At 31.8% G+C, this 12,173-nt stretch overlaps 1 protein-coding gene across 1 annotated transcript in view; it reads right to left on the bottom strand.

Annotated features, from left to right (window-relative positions):
* The window catches only part of LOC143228425 (laminin subunit alpha-like), a 189,771-nt gene that overhangs the window by 137,566 nt on the left and 40,032 nt on the right, over positions 1-12,173 (bottom strand). Inside the window, 2 exon segments of the mRNA XM_076459687.1 lie at positions 208-421; positions 6,470-6,640. Of these exon segments, the coding sequence (XP_076315802.1) occupies positions 208-421; positions 6,470-6,640 (385 nt within the window).

The following is a 12,173-nucleotide window of genomic DNA, read 5'->3' as shown; positions in this document are numbered from 1 at the left end:
TGTCAAGAAGAAATATTATGTATCCTTCTTCTAGACTCTTTGTTAACTACTATTTAATTTTACTATGCATCAACCATTTTCTGGTTACTAATAAATACAAGAAAACCATTAGTTTCAACTATTCACTAACCCTTTTCTGGTTTCTGTTGTACAATATATATTAGACACTTTGACTAAATTTGAACTATAAAACAAAGTTTAACATACGTTCACAAGCATTAGGGTTGTGTACTAGGGCACGTCTCCATTTCTTTTGCACAAAACCTGGACAACATTTTTCACACTGAGGACCACAGGTATTGTGTTGGCATCGACACAAAAGTTTATAGGGGTCACTGGGGTCAGTCAAGTCACAGGTTTCTGCATGGCCATTACAAACACAGCGACCACCAATGTTGATGTCTTTGATGCTGTAAAAATACTAAAAACACATTTGCCAATGAAATGCTGAGCAACATACCCACAAATGACAAGAACATTGAACATTTACTGATGAAATATCGGACATTTGTCATAACATTGCTGATAAATATTTACTGTTGAAATAATGAGAAAAACATTTACTGATGAAATATCAGACCCTTGTCATAACACTTCTGATAAACATTTTCTGTTGAAATAATGAGAAAAACATTTACTGATGAAATATCAGACCCTTGTCATAACACTTCTGATAAACATTTTCTGTTGAAATAATGAGAAAAACATTTACTGATGAAATATCAGACCCTTGTCATAACACTTCTGATAAACATTTTCTATTGAAATAATGAGAAAAACATTTACTGATGAAATATCAGACCCGTGTCATAACACTTCTGGTAAACATTTTCTATTGAAATAATGAGAAAAACATTTACTGATGAAATATCAGACCCTTGTCTTAACACTTCTGATAAAAATTTTCTATTGAAATAATGAGAAAAACATTTACTGATGAAATATCAGACCCTTGTCATAACACTTCTGATAAACATTTTCTATTGAAGTAATGAGAAAAACATTTACTGATGAAATATCAGACCCTTGTCATAACACTTCTGATAAACATTTTCTGTTGAAATAATGAGAAAAACATTTACTGGAGAAATATTAGATGTTAACATTTCCTTTACCTGAAAATGTATTTTTGATAAAAAATACATTTTTGGAATACCTTCATCCCTTGAGTAACCACATGTGAAATTTGTGTCCCACTATCTTTGAGCTAACTCCCACCAAGAAATCACAGCAACTCCCCCGAAGCACTTATACTCAAAATAATTTCCTTCTTAGATAACTCAAGAAGAAAGTGGGAAGGAAGGGTGGAAAAGTGTGAGGAGTTGAGTTTCTATAGGAAATACATTTTCAGGTAAGGAAAATGGTAACTTTGAGATGATATCTCACCTCCTTACACGGAATATCTATAATCCCACATTTACGTTGTGCAGGGGCCAGTGTAACCATTAAAAAGTAGATGACCTCCCTCCTGAAATTGGTTAAAGAGGAAGCCCATGGAGTGTGACACCCAATAGCAGGAGCTTTGTAGGGGTACACTCATGAGAGACTACATTTTGTCTTGATCAGGATATACTTTTCACCTGGAAGGAAAGGCAAAACAGCCCCAAAGGTAAAAAAGATAAGTGGAACTTTAAACGATCAACTGAGCACCCACACATAAGTAGTCAGCATGCCAAGAAGTGCAGTGTGGTTAGGGCATGAGCCAAAGAAGTGGGCAGACACTTCCCTGGTGACAGCCTTTCCATAGTAAACTAGGAGATGGAACAGCCTAGATTGCATACCTCTTCTAGTCTTGCAAAACATTTCAACAGTGGGCACAGGTAAAGCTACAGTAGATGGGTTGAATACTTTCTGTTACCCCTGGCATGATGTGATATTTGGGAAATAAGTGAAAGTGAAAGGACAACACTCTAGGTGAAAGACAAACATGTTTGGAGCAAGAGAGTGGGAACAGGACAAAGGAAGGTGGCCTGAATGTCAGTTTACAAAGCAAAGGAAATCAAGATTGTACTGACCAATGAGGTGCCAAAAGATGTTATGCAGTTGTACTAACAAATAGCAACTGGAGGTAATCAAAATCCCACAAGAGATGAAACAGTTAGAGAGGAACATATGTCTATACGTCCCCATAACAGCCTAAAGGATATTGTCCAAACTTTGGTAAAATCAAGGCATAAAAGAGTGACACAATTCTTAAAACTGATGCGACAAATTATGAAAAAAATGGAATATGAAAAATCCTACATTCAGATTGTCCAGCCCTGAATCCAATGGACTGAACAAATTTCACATGTAAAGGTGAAAGGACAACGTTTCTGGGTGAAGAACAAAAGTGGTTGAAACAACAGAGTGGGATTGGTGCAGAGGAAGAGAAAGCTTGAATGCCAACTGACAAAGCAGAGAAAATTAAGGTTCTATTGACCAAACAGGTGCCACCAACAGAACCTGATGAGGAGTACTGCTTATCAAAGTGAGGAGACAAAATAGAAGTCAAAGAGGAAGACAGACAAACAGAAAAATATGAGACCAGTCCTTGCTTTCTTCATCCTTCAGTCCTCAGGAATAGAAAAAAGGAAATCTGATGCTGAGAGTGGCAAAAACAATGAACAAAGGCATACCCAACTAAGAGCAAACCCAATGATAAAAAGTATACTCTGTGGTTAGAAACATGTAAGCCAAGAAATGCAATCCACCATCAAATTCAGAGCTCCTGACATATGACAAGACATGAGACAAATCTGATGGGATTAAGTTTGAAATATCAGATCCAGCATAAGAAAGCAAAGAACCCTAGAACAGGTATCCCCTTGACAGCTGATACATGAAATAACCATGGATCAGCAGATACACAAAAAAAGAGAGAAGAAAGGGGAAATGTATGATGGAATGGAAGAAGTTCAAGAATGCTAAGGTGTAATGAGCTCTCATCTGAAGTCCACACATTCAAAAGGATACCAGACACCCTGACAGAAATGTATCTGTGAAGAAATGGAGATCTGGTCAGGGTACAGCATAAGGATACCAACAGTGGGGATAACAGGTTCAAGGCACTAAGACAAATCATCAAGGAGAGGAAAACGAAGGCACACAATTGAGAATAACAGATCTTCAGAAAGGTTTCAATAGAAATTCCAAATATGTATGCAACCTAAATGAATGAGTGGTTACAAGAGGAACAAGAGTTCCAAATGTAAAATAAACCTCAAACACATGGTGTAAAGAGAAGCACAAACTTTGACGACATTTCATTGCACATAAATCAAGTGGTGAAGGCTGAGCTTGACTGTGTAACAAATATAAGATGGGTATGAGAAAAGACAGAAGGCATGGCAAGTTAACCCAGCCAAGCAGCTTCCTACAGGTGTGAGAGAAGAGGTTCTCCTAAGCTGAGTGAGAAAAAGTCAATCATCCATGTAATAATGTAACCTCAACCTCAATTCATGAACAAGGAAGGTAAATACTACCATGACTCAAATAAAGACATAACGAACAGACCCAATACCAAAAAGAAGAGCATGGAACTGAAAGATACAATCCCAATGAATTAAAAAAAAAGAAAATGTGTGAAGAACAGGGTAAGTCAAATATGTAAAAAGTCATCCACATTACAGGAGAATAGAGAGAAAGGAAACTATCCATATGTAAGATAGGTATTATAAGAAATTGGTTGAGAGACAACAGGCCAATAGTCAAATGTCAGGCTCCAGTTTTCTTAGGGACCACAAAAAGACAAGAGTAATAAACCGGGTGTAGGAGAAAACATGCTTTTGATGGCATTCTTGGCCAAGAGATCTGATGATAAATCTTCAACACACTGAAGGTAATGGGGAACTGAAAAAAGGAAGAAAGAAAACAGAAAATGGGAGAAGGTGAAGAGAAATGAAGAGATAAGCTGTGAGTGAAAACCTGAAGAACCCATCTGTCAGACAAAAATGAAGACCAAAAACTGACAGAGACAGACAGACAAGCTTTCACAGGCCCAAACATGACCCTGTAATAACTGATGAGATGAGAAACAATCCTGGCATCAGGAAGTATAAGTCCAGGAAGCAAGAATTGGAAGAGAAGACATGGATTCAGCAGGCCTAGGAACAGAATGTCAAGGCTGAGAAAGACAAGGAACCATAAAAAACAATGAGAAATGATGTTGGGATGCTTCATTCCAGGACTTCAGTGAATCAGGAACACCCATGAAGACGGAGAAGAAATGGAGCCTGACAATGATCATGAAAATAAGCAAGAGGGAGGCATACATTAAATAAGAGAGCATTTTGTCCCAGCATGTATCAAAAGTGGAGGAACCATGTAAGGAAGGATAGGGCAGGAGTAATACAACTGGTCATTGTGGTAAAAACAAGAGAATGAACCTATTCAGAAAACCCATGCCAAGCATGACAAAGTGACAAGAGGTAAGTCAGTAGGGTGGTAAGAAAGAGTTAAGGGGTCCACCCACATAGCAAATGAAAGAAATTCCAAATACTAGGAATTAAGGGACGGAAATGAAGAATTCCTGTAGGACAGGAAAAACAAAGAGTCAAGTAGAAAAAACTAACAATACATATTATTACAGATGTATAGGTGTTGAAGAAAGAAGTCTGCATGGATCTTGATATGAGAGGAAGATGGGAAGATAATGTAAATATAACTGAGTATGAGTTTCATGTGGTAACAAACATGAAGAATCAAAAAACAAAGAGGAAAGAGAAAAACAAGAACAAACATAATTATGACAAGGAAGAGGTTAAAATGGTGAGGATTTTCCTCCATAAACAAAACAGTTATTGATGTTAGAAAAAATAACCAAATAATGTTGTCGTCATCCTAATTATGTGCAAACTGAAGAAAAGAAACATTTATCAAATGGACAGAAGGAGGAGACCAGTATGCATGAAGGAAGCTACAACACCTTGAAGAATTTTCACCACAGGTAATGAGCCCCCCCAGGGATAAGCAGGAGCTATCATCACATTAGAATTCATTATAAGAAAATAGAAAAAAACCTTGTTCTCTTCATTTTCTTACGTAATAAAAGAATCTATTTAACTTGAACAATATTTAAGTTTCATAAACTGTTGCAAATCTAACATAATTGGTCAATAAGTTTAAGAACACTTCTAGATAATGTCTAGGAAAATAATGATGTTATTTCAAACATAAGTGTTTAAGAGGTTTATCATCACAATAATGATGTCATCATGCACTAGCACACTTCACATTAAATGTGTGATGTTATGGTAGGAGTTAGTTCAAGCCAACTAGCATGCAAATCAAATCTGTGTGAAGTGGTAAAGTACTGTCTCTGAAACTTGTTGTAACAATAGTAACATACATTTACTATTGAAATAAAGGAAAAGCATTTTTTGATGAAATAATATAAACACATATATGTTGTTGGCACACACAGAAACAAGGCCCAGCATGGCCAAGCCTGTTAAGGCATGCGATCGTAATCTGAAGGTTGTGGGTTTGCATCCCCATCGCACCAAACATGCTCGCCCTTTCAGCCATGGGGGCATTATAATGTGGCAGTCAATCCAACTATTCGTTGGTAAAAGAGTAGCCCAAGAGTTGGTGATGGGTGGTGATGACTAGCTGCCTTCCCTCTAGTCTTACACTACTAAATTAGGAACGGCTAGCACAAATAGCCCTCGAGTAGCTTTGTGCGAAATTCAAAAACAAACAAACAAACACAGAAACAAATTACCAAGTAAAATAATAATGTAACTTTTGTGGAAAATTTACTGATTATATACAAGTAAAAAGTATTCACTAATATTACACTAAGAAAAAAAATATTTACTAATGAAATATTGATAAAATTATTTCTAGTAAAATAACATTGAAGAACTTATTAACCCTTTATTTAAAAAGTTAACTGGGGAATTACCTAAATGCAGAAAACTGTTAGAAACAACTGGATAGAGTGAGGGGTCTTACAGAAAAGTTACAGGATAAGACAAAATCAACTCATAACTAGATAACGGTGATGAAATATACAGTACAGTGGAATCAGAAAGGGTTTGGAATAAAGTTAGATACCAACACAGATGCATAGAAACATTACCTGGAGATGATTCTGACAAATAACCAAATTGTTATATTTTATTATATGATAAGAAAGAACAAGATGTAAAGAAAATATTTAATAACAAAATGCTAAGTCACTGGACGAAAATGTCAGATAGACGTATCAAAAGATAAATCTGAAAAACAAATACATTTTCTAAGTAAAAAGGAATATGACAATAAAGATTGCATGAGCAAAGTGCTATATGATATATGTAACCATTTTGACAAACAGACAGATACGTTAGAAAGATTCAGATACAAATGAAGAAACATATATCTAATATGCTTAACAAAAACATATACAAAAACAAAAAAATAATAAAAACATGAATAATTGCATGAAGAGACTATTAAATGTACAAAGTATATAGAAGGCAGGAAAACTTTCACAGATACTTACTCTTCTTGTGACAGTTGGATCTTGTCTGACAACGGACATCAAATGGCCTAATAAAGTCTTTGTACGAATAAACCTCAACCTTACATTAGTAGCCTTTGTCCATTCCTGAAGAACCGAGGAATGGATAAAATCTTCTGCACTCGGCCGATCATTCAGCAGGGACACCACGATCTAGAAATATGTGGACATTATTTGCTACATATACCAAAATGTCACCTAATATAAAAATATTACCCAGTTATCACTACTTTAAAGCTATGTCAACCATTCTTTTTAATTGAGTAACAAATGTAACACAGCTAAGTAACCCTAACAAGGTATGTCCAATTAAAAATTGTTACTATAAAGTAAACCTACTAACACACCTCTTCGATAAATATAACATTCTCTCCTGTAACATTAGTAATAAGCCATGCAAAAAAACCAACAAAGTATAAATATCTTTAGTAACAAACCTTTTAACCAGCGACCAAAGAAAAGTACTGTTAGTAAAATGTTTGTTTGCTACTTATCAATGCAAGTTAGCTTTAGTAACAAACCTCTTGGTTAAAAACCAGTACAATGTAACTTTTGCAACAAACTTCATAGTTAAAAAACCATTGTAATGTAACTTTTGCAACAAACTTCATTGTTAAAAAACCATGGTAATGTAACTTTTGCAACAAACTTCATTGTTAAAAAAACCATGGTAAAGTAACTTTTGCAACAAACTTCATTGTTAAAAAAACCATGGTAATGTAACTTTTGTAACAAACTTCATTGTTAAAAAACCATGGTAATGTAACTTTTGTAACAAACTTCATTGTTAAAAAAACCATGGTAATGTAACTTTTGCAACAAACTTCATTGTTAAAAAAACCATGGTAATGTAACTTTTGTAACAAACTTCATAGTTAAAAAACCATGGTAATGTAACTTTTGCAACAAAATTCATTGTTAAAAAAATCATGGTAATGTAACTTTTGTAACAAACTTCATAGTTAAAAAACCATGGTAATGTAACTTTTGCAACAAACTTCATTGTCAAAAAAAACATGATAATGTAACTTTTGTAACAAACTTCATAGTTAAAAAACCATGGTAATGTAACTTTTGCAACAAACTTCATTGTTAAAAAAACCATGGTAATGTAACTTTTGTAACAAACTTCATAGTTAAAAAACCATGGTAATGTAACTTTTGCAACAAACTTCATTGTTAAAAAAACCATGATAATGTAACTTTTGTAACAAACTTCATAGTTAAAAAACCATGGTAATGTAACTTTTGCAACAAACTTCATAGTTAAAAACCATGGTAATGTAACTTTGTAACAAACTTCATAGTTAAAACCATGGTAATGTAACTTTTGCAACAAACTTCATTGTTAAAAAAACCATGGTAATGTAACTTTTGTAACAAACTTCATAGTTAAAAAAACCATGGTAATGTAACTTTTGCAACAAACTTCATTGTTAAAAAAACCATGGTAATGTAACTTTTGCAACAAACTTCATTGTTAAAAAAACCATGGTAATGTAACTTTTGTAACAAACTTCATTGTTAAAAAAAACCATGGTAATGTAACTTTTGTAACAAACTTCATAGTTAAAAAACCATGGTAATGTAACTTTTGCAACAAACTTCATAGTTAAAAAACCATGGTAATGTAACTTTTGCAACAAACTTCATTGTTAAAAAAACCATGGTAAAGTAACTTTTGCAACAAAATTCATTGTTAAAAAAATCATGGTAATGTAACTTTTGTAACAAACTTCATAGTTAAAAAACCATGGTAATGTAACTTTTGCAACAAATTTCATTGTTAAAAAAACCATGATAATGTAACTTTTGTAACAAACTTCATAGTTAAAAAACCATGGTAATGTAACTTTTGCAACAAACTTCATTGTTAAAAAAACCATGGTAAAGTAACTTTTGCAACAAACTTCATTGTTAAAAAAACCATGGTAATGTAACTTTTGTAACAAACTTCATTGTTAAAACACCATGGTAATGTAACTTTTGTAACAAACTTCATTGTTAAAAAACCATGGTAATGTAACTTTTGCAACAAACTTCATTGTTAAAAAAAACCATGGTAATGTAACTTTTGTAACAAACTTCATAGTTAAAAAACCATGGTAATGTAACTTTTGCAACAAACTTCACTGTTAAAAAAACCATGGTAAAGTAACTTTTGCAACAAAATTCATTGTTAAAAAAAATCATGGTAATGTAACTTTTGTAACAAACTTCATAGTTAAAAAACCATGGTAATGTAACTTTTGCAACAAACTTCATTGTTAAAACCATGGTAATGTAACTTTTGCAACAAACTTCATTGTTAAAAAACCATGATAATGTAACTTTTGTAACAAACTTCATAGTTAAAAAACCATGGTAATGTAACTTTTGCAACAAACTTCATTGTTAAAAAAAACCATGGTAATGTAACTTTTGCAACAAACTTCATTGTTAAAAAAACCATGGTAATGTAACTTTTGCAACAAACTTCATTGTTAAAAAAACCATGGTAATGTAACTTTTGCAACAAACTTCATTGTTAAAAAAACCATGGTAATGTAACTTTTGTAACAAACTTCATTGTTAAAAAACCATGGTAATGTAACTTTTGTAACAAACTTCATAGTTAAAAAACCATGGTAATGTAACTTTTGCAACAAACTTCATAGTTAAAAAACCATGGTAATGTAACTTTTGCAACAAACTTCATTGTTAAAAAAACCATGGTAAAGTAACTTTTGCAACAAAATTCATCATGGTAATGTTAAAAAAACTTCATGGTAATGTTAACAAACTTCATAGTTAAAAACCATGGTAATGTAACTTTTGCAACAAACTTCATTGTTAAAAAAACCATGATAATGTAACTTTTGTAACAAACTTCATAGTTAAAAAACCATGGTAATGTAACTTTTGCAACAAACTTCATTGTTAAAAAAACCATGATAATGTAACTTTTGTAACAAACTTCATAGTTAAAAAACCATGGTAATGTAACTTTTGCAACAAACTTCATAGTTAAAAAAAACATGGTAATGTAACTTTTGTAACAAACTTCATAGTTAAAAAACCATGGTAATGTAACTTTTGCAACAAACTTCATTGTTAAAAAACCATGGTAATGTAACTTTTGTAACAAACTTCATAGTTAAAAAACCATGGTAATGTAACTTTTGCAACAAACTTCATTGTTAAAAAAACCATGGTAATGTAACTTTTGCAACAAACTTCATTGTTAAAAAAACCATGGTAATGTAACTTTTTGCAACAAACTTCATTGTTAAAAAAACCATGTAACTTTTGTAATGTAACTTTGCAACAAACTTCATTGTTCAAAAAACCATGGTAATGTAACTTTGCAACAAACTTCATAGTTAAAACCATGGTAATGTAACTTTTGCAACAAACTTCATTGTTAAAAAACCATGGTAATGTAACTTTTGTTAAAAATGGTAATGTAACTTTGTCACAAACTTCATTGTTAAAAAAAAACCATGGTAATGTAACTTTTGCAACAAACTTCATTGTTAAAAAAACCATGGTAATGTAACTTTGTAACAAACTTCATAGTTAAAAAAACCATGGTAATGTAACTTTGCAACAAACTTCATTGTTAAAACCATGGTAATGTAACTTTGCAACAAACTTCATTGTTAAAAAAAACCATGGTAATGTAACTTTTGCAACAAACTTCATTGTTAAAAAAACCATGGTAATGTAACTTTTGCAACAAACTTCATTGTTAAAACCATGGTAATGTAACTTTTGCAACAAACTTCATTGTTAAAAAAACCATGGTAATGTAACTTTTGTAACAAACTTCATTGTTAAAAAAACCATGGTAATGTAACTTTTACAACAAACTTCATTGTTAAAAAACCATGGTAATGTAACTTTTGCAACAAACTTCATTGTTAAAAAAAAAAACCATGGTAATGTAACTTTGTAACAAACTTCATTGTTAAAAAAACCATGGTAATGTAACTTTGCAACAAACTTCATTGTTAAAAAAAAAAACCATGGTAATGTAACTTTTGCAACAAACTTCATTGTTAAAAAAAAACCATGGTAATGTAACTTTGCAACAAACTTCATTGTTAAAAAAACCATGGTAATGTAACTTTGTGCAACAAACTTCATTGTTAAAAAACCATGGTAATGTAACTTTGTAACAAACTTCATTGTTAAAAAAACCATGGTAATGTAACTTTTGCAACAAACTTCATAGTTAAAAAACCATGGTAATGTAACTTTTGCAACAAACTTCATTGTTAAAAAAACCATGGTAATGTAACTTTTGTAACAAACTTCATTGTTAAAAAACCATGGTAATGTAACTTTGCAACAAACTTCATTGTTAAAAAAACCATGGTAATGTAACTTTGCAACAAACTTCATTGTTAAAACCATGGTAATGTAACTTTGCAACAAACTTCATTGTTAAAAAACCATGGTAATGTAACTTTGTAACAAACTTCATTGTTAAAAAACCATGGTAATGTAACTTTGCAACAAACTTCATTGTTAAAAAACCATGGTAATGTAACTTTGCAACAAACTTCATTGTTAAAAAAACATGGTAATGTAACTTTGTAACAAACTTCATTGTTAAAAAAACCATGGTAATGTAATGTAACTAACAAACTTCATAGTTAAAACCATTTGTAACTTTGCAACAAACTTCATTGTTAAAACCATGGTAATGTAACTTTTGTAACAAACTTCATTGTTAAAAAACCATGGTAATGTAACTTTGTAACAAACTTCATTGTTAAAAAAACCATGGTAATGTAACTTTTGCAACAAACTTCATTGTTAAAAAAACCATGGTAATGTAACTTTTGTAACAAACTTCATTGTTAAAAAACCATGGTAATGTAACTTTTGCAACAAACTTCATTGTTAAAAAAACTTCATGGTAATGTAACTTTGCAACAAACTTCATTGTTAAAAAAACCATGGTAATGTAACTTTGTAACAAACTTCATTGTTAAAAAACCATGGTAATGTAACTTTGCAACAAACTTCATTGTTAAAAAAAACCATGGTAATGTAACTTTTGTAACAAACTTCATTGTTAAAAAAAACCATGGTAATGTAACTTTTGCAACAAACTTCATTGTTAAAAAACCATTGGTAATGTAACTTTGCAACAAACAAACTTCATTGTTCATTGTTAAAAACCATGGTAATGTAACTTTTGCAACAAACTTCACTTTGTAACAAACTTTGGTTGTAACTTTTGTAACAAACTTCATTGTTAAAAAAACCATGGTAATGTAACTTTGTAACAAACTTCATTGTTGCAAAAAAAAAACCATGGTAATGTAACTTTGCAACAAACTTCATTGTTAAAAAAACCATGGTAATGTAACTTTGCAACAAACTTCATTGTTAAAAAACCATGGTAATGTAACTTTTGCAACAAACTTCATTGTAAAAAAACCATGGTAATGTAACTTTTGCAACAAACTTGTAACTTTGCAACAAACTTCATTGTTAAAAAACCATGGTAATGTAACTTTTGTAACAAACTTCATTGTTAAAAAACCATGGTAATGTAACTTTTGCAACAAACTTCATTGTTAAAAAAACCATGGTAATGTAACTTTTGTAACAAACTTCATTGTTAAAAACCATGGTAATGTAACTTTTGTAACAAACTTCATTGTTAAAAAAAACCATGGTAATGTAACTT

Source organism: Tachypleus tridentatus, chromosome 10 (assembly GCF_004210375.1).
Source record: "Tachypleus tridentatus isolate NWPU-2018 chromosome 10, ASM421037v1, whole genome shotgun sequence".
NCBI classification, from domain to species: domain Eukaryota; kingdom Metazoa; phylum Arthropoda; class Merostomata; order Xiphosura; family Limulidae; genus Tachypleus; species Tachypleus tridentatus.
The sequence above is the reverse complement of the archived record's forward strand: the minus strand, read 5'-3'. Positions and strand labels throughout refer to the sequence as shown.